This window comes from Mastomys coucha, unplaced genomic scaffold (genome assembly GCF_008632895.1).
Source record: "Mastomys coucha isolate ucsf_1 unplaced genomic scaffold, UCSF_Mcou_1 pScaffold18, whole genome shotgun sequence".
NCBI classification, from domain to species: Eukaryota; Metazoa; Chordata; class Mammalia; order Rodentia; family Muridae; genus Mastomys; species Mastomys coucha.
The window spans coordinates 81,999,059-82,016,970 of record NW_022196900.1 but is presented as its reverse complement, the minus strand read 5'-3'; the positions used below and the strand labels follow the sequence as shown (position 1 = coordinate 82,016,970).

At 51.2% G+C, this 17,912-nt stretch overlaps 1 protein-coding gene across 6 annotated transcripts in view; it reads right to left on the bottom strand.

Annotated features, from left to right (window-relative positions):
• Grik3 (glutamate ionotropic receptor kainate type subunit 3) overlaps positions 1 to 17,912 on the bottom strand; it is a 212,651-nt gene that overhangs the window by 32,598 nt on the left and 162,141 nt on the right. For all 6 annotated transcript variants that reach the window (XM_031378625.1, XM_031378626.1, XM_031378627.1 and 3 more), the window contains exons 8-10: positions 16,702 to 16,809; positions 13,271 to 13,384; positions 4,798 to 5,001 (exon numbers count right to left, since the gene is read on the bottom strand). In XM_031378625.1, the coding sequence (XP_031234485.1) occupies positions 4,798 to 5,001; positions 13,271 to 13,384; positions 16,702 to 16,809 (426 nt within the window). The remainder of the gene's footprint in view (positions 1 to 4,797; positions 5,002 to 13,270; positions 13,385 to 16,701; positions 16,810 to 17,912) is intronic.

The window sequence follows — 17,912 nt, the reverse complement described above, 5'->3', positions numbered from 1 at the left end:
GGAGAGCTCCCATCATGCCTTGTGTCCATATGTATCAGCCCAGCAGGAATGAGGTAGATTGGGCAGAGCTTCTCCTGGACACAAGAACAGGGTTTGGGTTCCAATACTCGTGCATGTAGGCCAGAGTGGGGATGCTTATGGTAGGAAAAAAGTGGGCCCAGTAGATGATGGGGCACAGATCTGACTTCACCAGACCTCCCACACACACATTTTGGGTGTGAAGGTGAATCGTGGCCCACAGCCATGTCTCTGGACAGGGTGAGCAGCCCATGCCCGTTTATGAGTCTTTCACTCACCATGCCTACTTTGCATTTAGGTGCTGGGCGATGGCCAAGCTAAGTGCATCAGAGACTTCCTGTCTAGAAGAAGAGTCAAGCAGAGGGTGCAGTCCCCCCAGGCCCTGTCACTTTCCCTGGCTATACTCTGTGATAGGAGAATAGAGGGGATGTCTGGGCATTGCTATTTCTTCACAAAGGAAGGGGTGACATATCAAAGTTACCTATGACTGTTCGTTGTCCCCTGTCTTGGTGCAAGCTTATTTAGAAACCAGGAGGAACTCTATAACCACACACTCCAGGCACGAGTCTGGTCCCACTGACCTCCTTACCTACACCCTGCTGGCTCTCTGATCCTTGCCAGGCTAGGCATCCTGGGCAGTCTTCCCCTTCATTCTGATCTTGTTCCCACCTCATCCTATGGCTAGCCACCTACTGTGAATAGGGTCCTAACATGCCTCAGGTGACTCCTCTAGAAGATCTGTAACTTGGGGGTGTGGGGACCAGCAGCTCCCTTGAGGTCCATGTTAAAATCCACTGCCTGGTCCTTCATCTCAGCCTTCTCCCACCCTCCACTCACCAAGCACCAGTCTGCAGCCTTCATCTCTCCTGGAGGGGCCTCCTCTTCCTTCCTTTCCCACTGTCCCTCCCCTCTCCTCCAGGCCTTTCAGCCACATGTGCAGGCTACCTCTAGTTTGACTCAGAGTGGAGTAATTAGCTGGGCAGTGGTGGCACATGCCTTTAATCCCAGCACTTGGGAGGCAGGGGCAGGTGGATTTCTGGTCTACAGAGTGAGTTCCAGGACAGTCAGGGCTACACAGAGAAACCCTGTCTTGGGAAAAAAAAATAAGAGTGGAGTAATTTTCCTCTAGAGCCAGGTTGATGTTGCTCCCTGGCTCCCTTGATATTATCCCCTGGCTCCATATCCTCCAGTGGTGCCCTGTAGCTCTCAATACTAACATTAAATAATTTGGCTAGACATGTAGCTCAGTGATAGAATACTTGCCTAGCATGGTGTAAAGTCTCAGGATCCACCTACAGAATGAAAACAACAACAACAACAACAAACAACAACCACCCCTCAGTTATCACCCAAGACTCAAGGCTCCCTCTCTTGTCTCTCTTTCTACCTGTGGCCCTCCGCTGGCTTCAGGCTCTCTCCTTTTGGGTCTTTTCCTTCTCACTCCCCAAGTAGGCTCCTGGGTACTTGTATCAGAACATGGAATAGCTGGCAGGTCAATGTTCCAAGTGAGGTAGTCTTTAGTGTGTGCCTCAGTTCCCTCGGAGTTGGGTGAATGTGTGTTAGCCTCCAAGGCCTCTGGGACAGAGTCAGCTAGGGAAGGTTGAGGTCCTGGGCCGCTAGGTCCTAGGTTACATCTTGTCTAGCAGGAAGACTGTGGCTGGAGGGTTACTTCTCTCAATGGTACCATGTCGGAGCACAGACACCTGTGAGGGGAAAGGGGAGGCTGGACTTGGTATAACGTGTACTGAGGTAGGCCACCTCTCATGTATGAGTGCTCACTGAGCGTGAACCAAACCTAAGGCTCTGTTTTCACTTGCAGCTGGCGGAACGGAAGCCAGAGAGGCTGGAGGACTCTGTTCGCCTGAGCTGGAATCTGAACATTACTTCCATTGGATTCTAGAGTTGTCAGGACTCATGGGAGGACTGAAGGCGGAGAGGTGAGTAGAGACAGAGGCCAGAGACGGAATGAGGGGGGAGCAGGCAGCAGGGATGGAGGGAGGTCAGAAGACACGCGCGGTTCAATCACGTTTGCTGCTGTGCCTTAAAGGCAACTCGGGAAGGTGAGTGTGTCTGCAGGTGCGCCACCTCCCACAATGCTGGGCTGGAGACCAGCAGAGTGTCAGGGAGGGACAGTTTAAGTCCTCCTGGTTGAAGGGTCTGCCCAGGACCTCCACAAGGACCTGGGGAGCCGGGGTAGACACTTCCAGAGGTAGGAATCCATCATCTTTATGCCTCTGTTCGTTTCCCTAACAAGGAAGTGATAATATTGTCAAGTCTTTACCATGCTCTCTATGAGCTAGTGAGAAGGCTAATTATCTGACACTAATAAATGGCTATGATGTTATTAAAAATGGCACCAAGCTAGGATTAACAGGCTCATCAATCACAGGGAATCGGGTTTAACAAGGTTCCCTGCCTGTCCCACCCAGTCTGCTGGCCTTGATGGGTACCAGGCCTCCAAGGCGCTGCCCAGCAGGTCAGAGGCGGTGGATGAGGCTCCCTGGGCTTCCCCAGCAGAGGGGCACTGAGGGTCTGGCTGCTGCTGGCTTTCTCATCCTGTCTCTTTAGACAGTCTGTTTTTCCTAGTCTCTGGGCCACTGAGACAGAGTAGGTGCCTGGCCTGACGGCTCCAACCCTTCTACGTGTGGTCTTGTCTTTCCCTCTTACAGGATCTCTGTCTTCTCCATTCCCTGTGTCCTGTGCTAATGCTGGGCTTCAGAGTCTCACTCACAAGGCTTGGGGGATCAGGGAAAGAGGAGGTGCATCCGGTCCTGCTGGCTCATTTCCATGATAATTACAGTTATTACTAATAACAGTGACGATACAGCCTCCCATTTACAGGGAAGCCTGTAGCTCCAAAGCCCCTTCCCATCCATCGCCTTCTTCCAGCCTCACAGTGGGCAGAGGGAAGTGGAGACGGTTATTGTCTTTCTCACTATGGAAGCAGAAAACTGGAGCTTGGGGGACACAAAAACACTCCTGAACATGCGCCCCCCCCCCGGACTCTCCGAGAAGTAGCTGTGAGGATAAAAATAAGAACAATGTCATTAAGGACTGACTCTCTGCCAGCTACAGCAAGCACACCTGTTAACTGGGTCCTCATAGCACCCCTTGGGAGGCAAGTTCTGGGCATACCATCCCCCTTCACAGGCAGGGGCAGAGGCATTCACAGACTGCCCAGGGACACACAGCCACCAAGTGTCAGCATCAGTGTGGGCTCTTCAGCATTTCTCTCTCCCGCCAGGCTTCCACACAAACCATGTCTGACACGGTAGACCTATGTCAGGCCAGGGACATAGGTCTACCACAGCGGACTCTGTTTGACCACATGTGCCTCAGCTTTCCTCCCCCACCACGTGCCTCTGACATCTCCATATGGTACCTTCACCAATATCCAGCAGTTGATGAGGCTGCCTCTACCTGGAGAGACAGAGAGAGCAGTGAGGAGCCCAGACACTAACTGGGATTATAGCGCACTGGAGACTGTCAGCCATGAATGTGCCTCCTCCCTAGCTCTGGGACAGTGAGACCTCTCTTCTAGAGAGATGAAAGCTCAGGCCCTCTTAGGTACAGAGCGTCCAGCCCACCCCTCAGTATCTGAGGCCTAGCTCCTATCTCCCTGCTGCCTCAGCTTCTGCAACGGCATCAGTAGGTTGCCTAAGGATGGGGGAGACCAGGTCTGAGGGTCCATAGCAGATCTGGTCCTTGCCTCCTTTAGCTGCAGGCAGGATTTCTTTCAGATAGGTACTGCTTCTGTACTGCTCAGGACCCTGAGATGGAGGTAGGGAGCATTTCATCTGTGCCCCGTGAGCCTGGCAAACAGTACCTGCCTGTAGTCCCGCACCTTCTTTACCATCTCGGTAGTTACTAACTATGCCTATAATCAAAGAGAAGATATGGGGCTGTGTGTGTGTGTGTGTGTGTGTGTGTTTGCATTGAAGAACTTCCCAGCTCACACCCACACCTCTGCTAAACCTAAAAGCTGGTTCTTGAACCTCAGATCTGCTGGTCCTGAGCCTGAACTTCAAGACGGAGAATATGTTTGCTGTTAGCATCATATGGGTACCTGTGGCCCTGTGCCATTACCCAAGTGCTCCTGGGGTGGGTACTGAGGTTGGGGGTGACCCACCCATTTCACTGAGGGGGAAGCTGCTCAGCTGGGTGACTTGTGCCTGTGCCCATAGCTGAAGGCTCCAATTCCTTGCTTGGCTTGTGACTTCCTTGTCATCTTCTTCACAGTCTACAAGCCCAGGCTCCCGCCTTGGGCCTCTCTCTCTTCACCCTGCCTACATGACTCCTTACTCCCCAGGTCTTCCCCCTCCAGGCAGAGTGAGAGGTTGTTGGTGCTGCCCAGTATAGTCATGCGAGCCCTAAGCTCACTCCTTGAGTCATCTGTTGAACCAATGAACCCACAGTGACAGATCTGTTGGCGTGTCCCAGAGCTGGGATATCCTTCAAGGAGTAAAAGGCCGAGCGGCAGTAGGAATCCTCCCCATAGCAAGCTCACCAAAGATGCCTTGGGAAGGCCCGTCATCAGAGGGGGCCAATTTGTGTCCAGAGTTGGGCATGTTGGGAGGTGAACAGCCTAGGCCAGGCAGACCCAGCAGAGCTGGGCACACTTTGATGGATCTTGATCAGTCCCCAAGGTCATAACCTTCATCTCCATCTGCCCAGTCTTATACTGTCACCTGCTGGGATTCCCAGATGTTCCAGTGGCACTTCGCTAGAACCGTCCACCCTGTCCCTCATCCCATCCTCCGTACCCAAGTCTTGGCTTACGTGGTCAATGAGTTCCTTGACCATGCCGTTCCACTGGCCCTTGTCGTCCTGGGCCCCGTACTTGCCGTCTTCCACCAGCCGGATCTCATAGGAGAAGCCTAGGATGTGCGCCAGCTCCTTGAGCAAGTCAATACAGTAGCCCTCGAACCGGTCATTGCCATAAAGGGTCCTATCCGACTTGCGGAACATCACAAACGGCTCCTCCTGTGGGGACAGAGGGAAAACAGGTACTAGGCTACGTGGCTGGGACGGGGTAGGCTTTTTAGCTCAGACTGACCTTGAAAATCAATAAGCAGTTAAGCATGACCTGAACTCCTGATCTTCCTCCCTCCACCTCCCAAATGCTCGAATTACAGGCATGTGCCACCACTCTTGGCCTAAGCGTGTGCATGCATGTGTGTGTAGGCGTGCTTGTGCACACACACACATTCATCGGCTGCATGTGTGTGTAGGTACATGGGCATATGTGTGCAAGCACACGTGGAGGCTAGAGGTCAAATTTGGGTATCACTGTTCAAGTACCATCCTTTTTTTTTTTTATTACTTTCATCTTAATAATAAAACATGCATTAAATGTAGAGAATATTTTTTAAATATTCCCCCTAGCCAGACATGGTGGTTTGTGCCTTCACTTGTAGTACTCTGGAGGCAGAGGCAGGAGGACCTCTGTGAGTTCGAGACCAGCCTGGTTTACACAGAGTCCCAGGTTAGTCAGAGTGACCATAGTGAGACCTCGTCTCAAAAAGGAAAATTGCCTTAAAAAGAAAATGACTTATGTTTCTGTAATCAGAATTGACAGCTTGAAGTTCACTTTGCTTCAGTGGGATGGAGTGGACACCATAGAGCATTTTGGGTCATACACCCTGTTCTTGAGACAGGGTCTATCACTGGCCCAGGACCTGCTACACAAACTAGACTCCCTAACTGTAGAACCTTAGGGGTCCTCATCTCTGCCTCCCTAGCACTGGGATTTCAAAACTGAGCCACCACCACTGGATTTCTATGTGGTTCTATGGATGGAACCCAGGCCCTCCTGCTTGCTTTGTAAGAACTTTCCCATTAGTCATCCCATCTCTTCAGGCCCTGGAGTCTTGTCTTTCTGACATCATTTCACATGGCTTGGACCAACAGCCTAGAAGAAGTCATGGGCAAGTCTATTTTCTGAAAGCCAACTTGGTGGCTTGCAATGGTGCCCCCAGGGATGGTTCTCAGCCCAAGGGCACAAGGCCCTGATGCTGCTGACTGACATGGGTGTCAGTGACCCAGAACTGTCAAGGGGTGGTACAGGACTACCTCTTTCTATAGTTCAGGTTTTCTGCTGTACCAGTGTCCTAAGCCAGCATGAGCCTGACCTTAAAACCTGTTAAAGAATCACTCTTGGGCCCCACAGCAGACCCACCCAGGCAAAGAGCTGCTTATGAGCTTCGTGTCCACTCAAGCTGGAGGACCATGATGAAGCCAGAGCCCTTCATCAGGTACAGTGACTCTCTCTTACTTGCTCCAGATTAGACAAATGAACAAACGAGTTAACAGATTGGACATACCCCCTTCCCAATACCACACTTTTAAGGTCCCCTTAGCACCCAAGTCAGGATCTGACAGTAAGCCAACAAGTGGTACCTTCATCTGTATGTGGCTGTGCTCTCCCAGGGATCCACGGATCCTCAAGAGGGCGGTGTGTGAGTCCAGGACTGCCTGTCCTGTGCTAGGCACCTCTTTCCAGGTGGAAGGCATAGAGGAAGGCTTGGCGCTGCCTGACTTTTTAAAAACACACTCTTTGCACACTACAAATGAAGAACTAGGAGAAGAGTCAGGAAGCCATGGGGAGACCTGAACCGACAGAATCCAGTTGTAGATGCTTGGAGGCAACAAGATCGAGTTGCTCCAGAATCCAGGTCAGAATGCTAGTCCTTGATTCTTTGGACCTCAGGCACCCATCCCCTACTCACTCACACCCCCCTGTGTTGAAGTCTGGAGTGGCTGAGCTGAATTCCCCCCACCCTCCACATTTGTTGAATTACTACTGTGTACCATATGCCACTTTTGACTCCTGTCAGTCTGTCTCGTTTAAGTCTTATTAGGAGGCAAAATAGATGATCTTATCACCATGTAATACATGAAGCAGACTCAGAGAGGGTCACTCCGTTACCCAAGGCCACAACCTCTCTGAGTCTATGCTCAGTTTCAGATGTACGCAGCCAAGCAGCTCATCCCCTCGCTCCTTTCTGTTCTGTCCCTAGTCTTAGACCGTTCTGACTTTACCTGTGCTTACAGGTCCTGAGCTCAGGCTGAGAGCTACTATCTTCTCACCTGCTTTGGTCTCCTGGACCTCCTTCCTCATTCCTGACCCACTCTCTGCCCCTGGCCTGCTGCCCTGGCCACGTTCCCTACACCTACCACAGCACCCTGCTCTTATCTAAATGCCTCTCCTCCTAGATGAGTGCCAACCACTGGCAGCATGCTTGCCTACAATAGCACTAGTACTTACTTAGAGGGGTGTCTCAGTCTCCCCATTGACAGGACTGTTTTCTTGAGCCCATAGGCTCCTGGGATGGGGTGGGAAGTGGAAGGCTCAGGTGACCATTGTTGGATGTCCTCAGGAGCAGAGGCCTGCCAGGGTCTCAACCCAGGTTCCTGCTCTGACAGGTGGGCTCTGTTCTTCTACCCTGGTCCCCCAGTTTCCCAGTGTACCCGCCCCACCTTATGACCAACTCCGCTCAGGCTTTGGGGACGCCTTCAGGTTTCTGAGACAGAGAGTGCCTGAATCTCCAAGGGACTCCTGACCATCCGGGGAGTCTGAGGATAATCTTTCAAGGCTAATCGCGTGGGAACGTAGATCTCTGGGTTGGTTCCACCCTAGACCTCGGGGCCTCTGGTGCTACCCTGCAGCCAGTCAAGCAGCTCAACATGGGGGAAGGGGAGGACAGGTGGGCCTGGGTCAGGGGCTCAGGCTGAATGACGGTTGACCCTTTAATCCTTCCTCGGGTAATAAGCCTCTACACCTTGGGGATGGCCTCAAGGGAGGGGCAAAGGTGAGCTGTCAGCCCATTTATCCCTCCACTGATGTTCTTACGCAGTGAACAGGCTGCACTACTGTACTTGGTGGTCCTGACCTCATTTAGCGTAGCCAGAGAACTAGAGAGAAGTTACCGTCTTTCCCAGGGAAATTGCCAGGACAGGGAGAGATTACCACTCCCTTCTGTGGAATGGAGATTCTAACAGAACTTATCCTAACAAGAGCAAGAATAAGATGAACCCGCCTAGGAAAAGCACTTAGTGCCTGGCAGGCGCCAGCTGCCAATCTCACCACTACTATTGTTCTTTTTTTTTTTTTGGTTTTTCGAGACAGGGTTTCTCTCTGTAGCCCCGGCTGTCCTGGTACTCACTCTGTAGACCAGGCTGGACTCGAACTCGGAAATCCGCCTGCCTCTGCCTCCCAAGTGCTAGGATTAAAGGCGTGCACCACCACCGCCCGGCTTATTGTTCTTATTATTACTATTCACGCTCACCCCTTCTTCCCACGTACTCTCTGCCCAGTTACTTCAGTCACCTTTCCCTCTTAGAGGCCACACCCCACATCATCAAAGGGTAACAATCATGGCCGCCAGCGTAAGTGGAGGGAGTTGGAAAACCCCCATAGGACTTCTCCCTTCCTGACCAAGCCCCCCTCCACGCCCCTCCACGGCCTTAGCCTCTAAAATTAGCACTTCATTTGCGAAGCCACCACAGCCCCAGAATCTATACATCTCCATCTAAATACGCTGCCTTCGGAGCAGCTGCAAAATGCCATTAATTTCAGGAAGTGCTTTGCGGATGGCATACATATTTAACAGCTGAAGCCCAGGGCATTAAAATGGTGTTCGCCTTAGTAATGCGTCTCCAGTCCAGCAACATTTCCTAGGGGGTAATTCTCAACTCCGAGACTACTTATTCATGGACTATTTCACAATTTATTACTGGAAATGTCCAGACAGCCAGTTCACCGGCTTCCTCAGCTGCTAATCGATTGCTCACTGAAGGTGCCCTCAATTTCATAACTTCACGCTCTCCTATTGCTCCGGGAGAAGAGCCGTGGGACCAGGAGTAATATTTCTCCTCAACAAGTCACCGAAAACAGGGGTCCAGAAAAATAACCTTTTCTGACTTTCAGTCACGAGGCTTCATCTGGGTTCGCTACAATCACTTAGCAATAGTGAAGCCAGGCCTAGAGCTAAGCTTCTCCCAGACACAGAGTCAGAAGGTTGAAAGAGGAGGCAGGGAGAAGGCAGCTCCCAGAAGAGACAGATCCAGGGATTAGCCATCTGATAGCTGGGTCCCTGAGTGCCCTGACTTAGGCTATGCCTCACGTGTACAGGTACACACACAGGTAATATGGCTCACATGCTTCTAAGTTCTGTCTGTCTGACCCTGCTTGGACACACAGACCAAGTACCCTGACCCAAGGCCTTGGCTGCTGCAGTACAAAACAAGATAGGGTGTTCAGAATCCTATTTCTCCAGTAGGAGAATCCAGAATGGCCCCTGGCCTGGTCTTCCTGTCCCACATTCAGATCTTGGCTTTCCCTTCTCCTGCCACAGAGTGCTGGGGGTCAGCTTGCCCTGTGGTTGTGTCTATGTGGGTCACGGTGTGCATACCGACTGCAGTGGTGTGTATCCAGAGGCCATCCAGGGCCCCTCCTCAGAATTCACATGCACCCACGTGCACCCTGATTGCCAGTCACATTCGCAGCCCAAAATACCTTGAACCTTCAAAAGCAGGGCCCCGGGAGCACACTGCGTGCGCTTGCTTGGTATGAGCTGAGGTTTTGAGTGCATGCATTTTTCATGAGAGCATGGAAGAGCAGAGCCAGAAGAGAGGCTGGGCCTGCAGGGAGGGTGCTGGGGTAGGCTTCCAGCTTTAGAATCGGGGGGGAGGGGGATCTGGCTTGTGATCTGAGTATCCATCCAGAGGGCACAGTTACACCCTTGTCCATCCAGGGCAAGGCACCCTGGTTTAGGATAGAAATAGAAAATGGGGTTGGGGTGCTCACATAGGCTACTGTGGCCTGCCCCATCCTAGGATGAAGGGAAGTCCTTCTCACCAGGGCTCTCCCTTCCAGATCTTAGTCCCCAGGGGCTGAAGAGTTTGATGTTCTGATCCTGTGCCTTGGTACCTGTCTGTCACTCAAAGTGTGGTTGCCTGCCTCAACAATTCCAGGAAAGACAGGTAGGGGCCTGTGCTCCCAGCAGGAGGTGCTGGCCTTGCCCACAGGCAGCCAAGCAAGGGGCTGAGTTTTCAGCCAGGAGAGCTTTGCCAGAGCCAGGTTGAGCTTCTCCCTGTGACTTGTGGTAGCTGTCCCAGGAGTAGATAATAAGGCTATCCTAGGGCCAGGAGCTGAGACTGTGGGCAAAGGAGGGGAGGAGGGAGAGGCCAGCCTGGAGGCTTATGTCTTTTGGAGAGGCTCGGGCTCTGAGGAGGTCCTGGGTGGATGTTACAAAACGTTAAAACCATACAACAGAGTGTAAACCCAGGGCATATCTGGGGATGTGAGGTAGGCACAGGAGAATGCACTGGGCTTGAAAAGTGTTCAAGTGAGAACTGAAAGTTCATAACACAATGTGCCCCAAATGCCAGGAATCATCACTCTGCCTGTGCTAAGTCTTGAAGTTCAGGGCTCTGAACTTCAGAGCCATACATGGTCACACATGGTTGGCATGTTGTAGTCAACCTGAGCTTACTGGGTCCGGAATGCATAATCAATAGCAATACATTGCCATGGCTGCAGTCACCCCACAATGAGTTTATGAACATTCACCCTCTCAACTCTAGGAGGTAGGTGTGTCTCTTCCTTGTCAGGTAGGCCACAGGCACAGAACAGGAAAGCTGTGTTTCAGACCCACACAGTATTTTAACAGAGAAGCCAAGTCTCAACCCCAAAGTCTGTGCTCTTAGCCACTGCTCATCTGCTGTTCCTACAGGTGCCAAAGAGCTACTGGCCATGTCTTCCATGCTGAGTGGAGGCTGAGGGGCAGCTGGGCAGCTGGAGCTTCATCCAGACTATGAGCCAGGAGAGACTTATCTCCCTCACATCCTCCTGGGGTTCTTGGGAGCCATCAGCTCTGGGAAAGGAGTGAGCCCAGCAGGTTGGGTACCACTGCTACTATGGTGAAGAAACTAAAGATGGATTGACCAGGAGCATGGGCTGCTTGCTTGATTCAGCTCTTCTAACAAAGTAAAGCAAAGCAAACACCCCACCCCCACCCCCGTGCCTCTGCAGAACAATTCATACTCTATTAGGAAGGGAGAGGCTAATCCTGGAATTCACTTCATAGACCAGGCTGGCCTTGAACTTGCAGAGATTCCCCCTGCCTCTGCTTCTTGAGTGCTGAGATTAAAGCCAGCTCCACACTCTGGACACAGGGGCAGATGCCATTTCCATGAGATGTGACCCAGTGGCCTTTCAAGGAGGCATGCTTTGCATCCTGCTGGGGGATCCTCAGCTCATCATCGCTCCATTTGGAGTCCTGCTTCTCCTCCACGACGCCTGTAACCATCTCTCCTCCTCATCTCCCAGGGTGCCTTTCTCTCCCCTCGTTTTAATCTTGCCTCGTAAGAAGTGTTTTATTTATACCTCACATTACATGCGATTCTGCATTTAATCTTTTACCACCTTTTTATTATTTTATTTTTTTACCCTTTCATATTTTGCCGTTGTCACACTTTCATCCTTTTGCTTTTTGACTTTTTTTTTTTTTTTTGGCTTGAACATTTTTTTTTTTACCTTGTCTAGCCAGCGTTGTAAATTATTTAATTTTTCGTCTTCCTTAATATCTTCCCTTTTAATCTCTCGCCTTACCTCATTTTCTCTTCATTAGTTCGTGCCTAACCTTTCTGTTTAGCTCTCCTCTTGCTGTTCCTCACCCTTCCTATTTTTATCCACGTCCACATTCCATTAATGGCTAATCAGTCTCCCTTAAATCCCTAGGTGCTTTTTGTTTATTTTTATCATTTGTATTTTATGTTAGTTTTTCCTCCTGTTCCTGTTGAGGTCTTTTTGACTTATGCCTTCTGTATTTGTCTCCTTAATAAGTGGATCCCCAAAGACTAGCAGGGCATATGACCATTTGGAAGACTTCTTGGGTTCTGACAAAGGCAGGATTATACCTCCCTGGCTCTCTCCTTCCAGCTCTGACAGCAGCCTGTCCACAATACCTATTCAGTTTCTATGTTCTTTAATGGGATTTCTCGGTGACTATGACCCTGGGGGGCTAGAGATGAGACACACTGGCTAAAATTCCCCTCAACATGTATGGTACTCCAGTGTCCTTGAGATTCCTAGAAGAACGGAGGTTATTTCATAGTTTCTCCCCTGTTTCATGGCGCCACCCCCCATCCCCAGCCACTGAATACATGCATGGTGAGTCACACTAGAGGCGAGGATGGTCTAGTACAGCCTGGCTGAACTGCCTCCGTTGGAGATGCAGGAGAAACTACCTTCATCCAAGCACCATGGACAGCTCCCATGACTTGGGTCCAGGCCTCATCCAAGCAAGGCTTGCTCCATGGGCCAAGATTGCTTTTGTGAAGAGGAACAAGCCCAGGTATCCGGATATGGGTCTTGCAGATTTAGTTGCTATTACTCTAAAAGATCTACTTGTACCCATCTGGTCCCCAAGGGCTCAGCTTCTGCTTAGCTCTGGCAGGGCTCCTTTCTCTGTGGGAGGGCCTGCTTTGAGCCTCTGTCCTTCTCTGCAACCTCCTAGAAGGCAGGTCACACAGGAAGAATGGGTACAGCGCAGGTCGGTAAGGGATAGCAGCAGCTGCAAGCTGCAAGGCGCAGGGACCCTGGGAGAGCCCACAAGCCACTTCCTGATTGAATCAGAAGAACGATTCAAGATGAGGACAGAAGTCATGGAGGAGGAGTCCGGCTGAACTGTTTCAGCTGGGGAGGCAGGTGAGAGTTATCTCCATCCAAGCACCATGGAAAGACGAGACCTACTGACTCTTTACAGAGAGGGGATAGGATGCAGCACTACTCAGGGGAGAGGTCGCAGTCTCCGGCTCTCGAGATTTATAAACCCTGCACAGTGTGGCATGTGTGCAGGCTCCTGGGGTTCTCGGGTGTGGCGATAGCACCTGTCACGGCTGGAGGGGCTCATAGCGCCTGCTCAAAGGGAGGCCCAAGGGAAGAGACCCCTAGTTGTGATGAGCAGTCAAGTCTCTTTTGTGGTCCTACTAAGAAAGCAGGTGGCACACAGTGGGTGAAGATAGCAAACATGGCCTTCTCTTGGGGAATAGGGAGAGGCCCTGGGTTCCAACCTTCCTCTGAGAGCTTTCGGAACCTCCCTCAAAGTTTCTACTTTCTTGTGATCCACTCTGCTACTGTGTCCTGCTCTCCTGAGAGCTTCCTAAGGAGTACCTGAGACGTGAGAGGTGGGAAGTGGAGTGGTCTCTCAGGACAGATGGCCCTTCCAGCAGGGCCTGAGGCTCTTACCAGCACAGTGGTGACGATGAGTGACCTATTGGTCAGAGAGTCAGTGACATTAGGACCTCGGCCTTTGGCAACCTCGGTGATATTGAGACCGTCAGCTGGGCTCCACACCCCAACCTGGATGGACAGACAGACAAAAAAAAAAAAACAAAAACAAAAACAGGTGGTGAGTCCTTCCTTTCTCCTTATCAACAAGGCCATCTGTTTCCAATGGTCACAGCCACTGCCACTGTTGTGACTGTCTGTGTGTTTTGAGGGTACAATTCTGATGACAACCCTGATGCCCTCCCTCCTCGGAGGAGACTCTGAGGTGTCAGGTTTTTCTTTTCCTCTTGCTGACAGAGTCTCGGCTGAAGGAGAAAGGCCCAGTTGCTGCAGGGAGCTGAAGAAGCAGAGCAGATGTCCAGCAGGGTGGAAGGCCCAAGGCTACCTCCTGAATGAGACACTGGGTAGCCCGCTGCTTACTCAATGTGTCTTTTCCAGGCCAGACACCTGCAAAGCCTGGACCTCCCTGGAATGAAGACGATGCTCCCATTGGAATGAGGAAGATGTATCCCACATCTGTGCACTAAGTAAAGGAGGGGCTGTGGTGAACAAGCAGCAGGCTGGCCTCAACAGGAAGCTGTTGTGGGTGACAACATAGGACTAGTGAACTTCAGGCACTATGGCTGAAGGCAGTTTGCCTTGTGGCTTCAACCCTGAAGTGGGCAGATACCCTGTCACCATGGAAATGCCTCACTGCATCCTTGTCAATATCAAGTCAAAGGTTAAAAGGATGGAGAGGTACGGTTTAAAAGTCATCCTAGGGTTAATAAGATAGCTAAGCAGGTAAAGGCTCATGCTGCCTGATGATCCCTGGGACCCACCTGGTAGAAGGACAGAACTGACTCCTGAAAGTCGTCCTCTGGTGTCCACAGGTGCACAGTGGCTCAACTCCATACACACACACACAATGAATAAGTAAATGCAATACATTTTTTATAAGTCATCCTAAAGCCCTAGGCCTCTTGCAGGTGCATTCTGAGCAAACTTCCCAGCTGGGCCTCATCTTGGCTCCTCTCTCAAGGAAGGCAGCAGCACGCCCACTCTGTCCTTGGCCCAGTTGGGGGTACTCAGAAAACCTAATCAATTAAACAGAGAGGCCAAGTGCAAACAACCCACTCAGAGAGCTGTGCACGACAGATAGCAGGGAGATACGTAATTATGCTTGGGTAATTCTGCCTTAATCCTCCCAAAGCCACCGGCTGGAGCTAGCTGGATCAGCTCTGACCCAGCTCAGCAAACAGAAGGAGGCCATGGGAGGCTGTGGCTGTGTTGAGGGCTCAGCACGCTCTCTGCCTGTGTGAACCACTGGGGCCACAAAGAAGGAGGCAGGCAGATGAGAGTGAAGAGGCTCTTTTCTAAAGTGGGCCAAGTTCAGCGCGGAGATGCTGAGCAGAGGGCTGGGTGCTGAGCAAGAGGGTGATATGCAGGAGGCACTCAGCAAGCAGAGGTGGGTGAAGAGCAAGGAGCCTCAGCCCAGCAAGCTCTTCTAAGCCCCGATTGGATATCCTGGTAGACTCTAGGCAGAGTACAGTTTAAAGAACGGGAAAGAAGAGGTTCTCTGCTCACAGGCCCAGGTGGCTATGACTGGGAGCCTCTAGTGGGCACCAGGCAAGCCAACCTCCATCCAGGGATAATAGAGTTTTCCTTGAGTATTAGCTACGGTCAATTTGTACCAGCTGCCTGGAGGGCTGTTGGGAGATAGATGCTGCAGGGTGGGCTCAGACGGAAAGAGTGCTCCAATGATCAATTACTGATGCCTGCCACGGGCACAGGAGCGGAAAGCAGTGGCGTGTGTGCCATCTATCTACTATCCCTAGAATTTGATGCTGCCCCTAGAGATGAGTGGCTGAGAGAGAAAAGCTAGGACATGCGAGCTACCTGTGAGCATGTCAGCCATTGCACTGCCGAGAGGGGAGGCTGCTCTCCAGCACCAGTTATCTTACATAAAGAATGAGGAGCCCATGGAGTAGGCCTGGGGCTAGAACAGTGAGTGGGCCTCAGTGATCCTAGGAAGGAAGGGACCTTGCCCTTGGGAATTAATGACACACAAGGCATGAGGTAGCTGTGGATGAATTGTGAGGGTTCCTGGTCACTTCTCCTCTATATAGTGGCTGCGAGGACTCGGGAGAGAATTAGAGAGTCACAACCCCAAGTATACAAGGCTAATAGAGCCAGGTCTACGCCTGGGGGGAGGATCGCAGATGTCACTTTCATAGTCACAGGATGAGATGATACCCAGATGTTTAGGAGGGCAGGACCATGAGTCAACTGTGGAGTATTTCAGGAAGCTGAAGAGACTGGGTTGGTTGGGGAGGCCAGCTGAAGAATTTCTCAGAGTCTAAAAGGTTCCTAATAAGGGCTGCAGCGTGCCCTGGCTTGGAATCTGGAAGTCATGTGCAGGGTAGAGGCTAGACTTGGTGAAGCTCCATCTGCTCGTACATTCAGGATGGATGAGGGCTCAGGATGGTAGAGTGCGTGAGGTAAGGTAGAGGAGGGTGTTATAATGACCTTCTGTAGAGGCTAAACCATACATGTAGGAAGAGAGGATGGGAGTCGGCCCTAAGGCCCAGTGATAGCACAGGGTCCTTCTAGCCTTCTGGCCGCTGCTCTCCGTATCCTATAAATGGCACATCTCAGGGTTGGAGGGGAACTCAGGTGGCTCTCAGGTATCAGCTGCAGGGGGATGGGTATGGCTGAGTTGCTGGCTCCTCCAGATGCTAAAAACTGGGGCCTCAGGTTGAACCACTTCCTTGGCCCAGCAGCCTGATTTTTGTAGCATATGCTGAGGGCTCCTGGAGCCTGTCACAGGCCTCATTCTATGTTGGCCAGAGGAGAGGCTCCAAGTCCACATAAGTTTGCTTTCTTTGACCAAATATTGGAATCAGTGGTCTGAGAAGCTGGAATTTGGGGAGCCCAGACCCTAAGTATTTCAGCATCTCTTTGAGGTAAGGGTTTTCTCAATCTCCCGGACAAGCAATCTCTCCATATTTGCTTAAATGCCTCACAGGGACCGTGAACTTGCTACCCCAAGTTGGCAATCTGTGGAAGTTAGAAAGTTTAACCTAAGATCATACATGTCCTTATCTCTGACCCCTTCAGGGTCTTAGAGACAGCCAGTTTGTGCCACAAGTCACTGATTGTGTTTCTCTGACAGGCCTAGCTCACAGAGTGAGGCCATAGGTGTCTGCTGTAGCTAAGCCACTGAGAGTCAAGTGTGACAGGACCCTACAGTTCTGCAGAACTGTGGCCCACAGTTCTGCAGAAGCCCTGCTGGGTCAGCTGAATCTCAAGGGTGTGTCTGCAGTAGATCTTGCCCCTCAGCCCATGGCTTGTGGAAGGCACTTCCAACATCCCTGGCCCTTGCTGAGCCTGCACAAGAGCCCACGCACCTTCTCGAGGCCATCCTCCTTCAGGCTGATGATGTCCAGATCAAAATCAGTCCGCAAGCCACTGGTTTTGTTGAAAACAATCCGTCCAGTTAATCCTTCCCATTGAGCCTGCGGAGGGGAGAGGGCAGAGCGGCAATTCCTCGGGCTCATAAATCATCATTCGGTACAACTGTACAATGCTTCATTTTAATTACTCCTTGCACTGATACGGTTCCCCCAAGACCATGATTAATTAATAATCACCTCCATCATTGCTCGGGCTGTGGTGCGAGCCAGCGATTTCCATAAATTCTATTACGCTCTTTAGCCAGCCCTACATCTGCACCTTCTCGTGTACAACATCGATCTCGGATGCGCTCAAATGAGCCCCCGCCTCAAAGCCCTGGGAAGGGGGAGTCCGTGGCAGATCCCTGGAGAGGGCCAGGGAGGCAGGTGAGCAGAGCTGGAGCCCAGGAGACTCACCAAAGGCTCTAGTTACAAAGTCGCATCCTTGAAACATGAACCCCAGAGACAAAGTCCCTCAACCTGCTGCCTCCGCTCCACGCCACAGTTTCGAACTCTGGGGTCTAAGACCTGCAGTCAACTCCAGTATCTCTGTGACCTTGAATACTCTCTGCCTCAGTTTTCCCCGCTAGAAATGGGACTAATCATGGTGTCCATCTTTTCAAAAGACTGTGACAGTGAAATAAGTCAGGAAACCCAGAGAGAAGATCTAGTCTAATTCAGGCCCTGGGTAAACTGCAGCTTCTGTTACTTTGTTGTTATTAACAAAAGAGGCAGGCTTAACTTCTTAACTCCCAGCAGACTACCTTCCAGCCCCGAGTGGGACAGCCTGAGCAAGGCCTGTGTGTGTGAATGGGGTGATCAGCCCACCGCCATTCCTACCTGCTCAGGGGAAGAACTGCTACCTTCAGGTTTGCCAGTGTTGAATAGTGTTCTAGACTGTCGCTTTCCTGGGGGGGAGGATCCCGAGTAACCATTCTCTGTGCACACAAGTGTGTGTGTGTGTGTGTGTGTGTGTGTGTGTGTGTGGTGTACCTTTTTCTGTGTGTTTGTGCATGTGCAAAAATGTGTGCATGTGTATGAAGATGTGTGTGGAGGTGTCAATGTTGAATGTCTTTCTCAGTCATTCTCTACCTTATTTAAAGTAATAGTAATAATAATAATAATAATTATTATTATTATTATTAATATACATTGCATACACATAT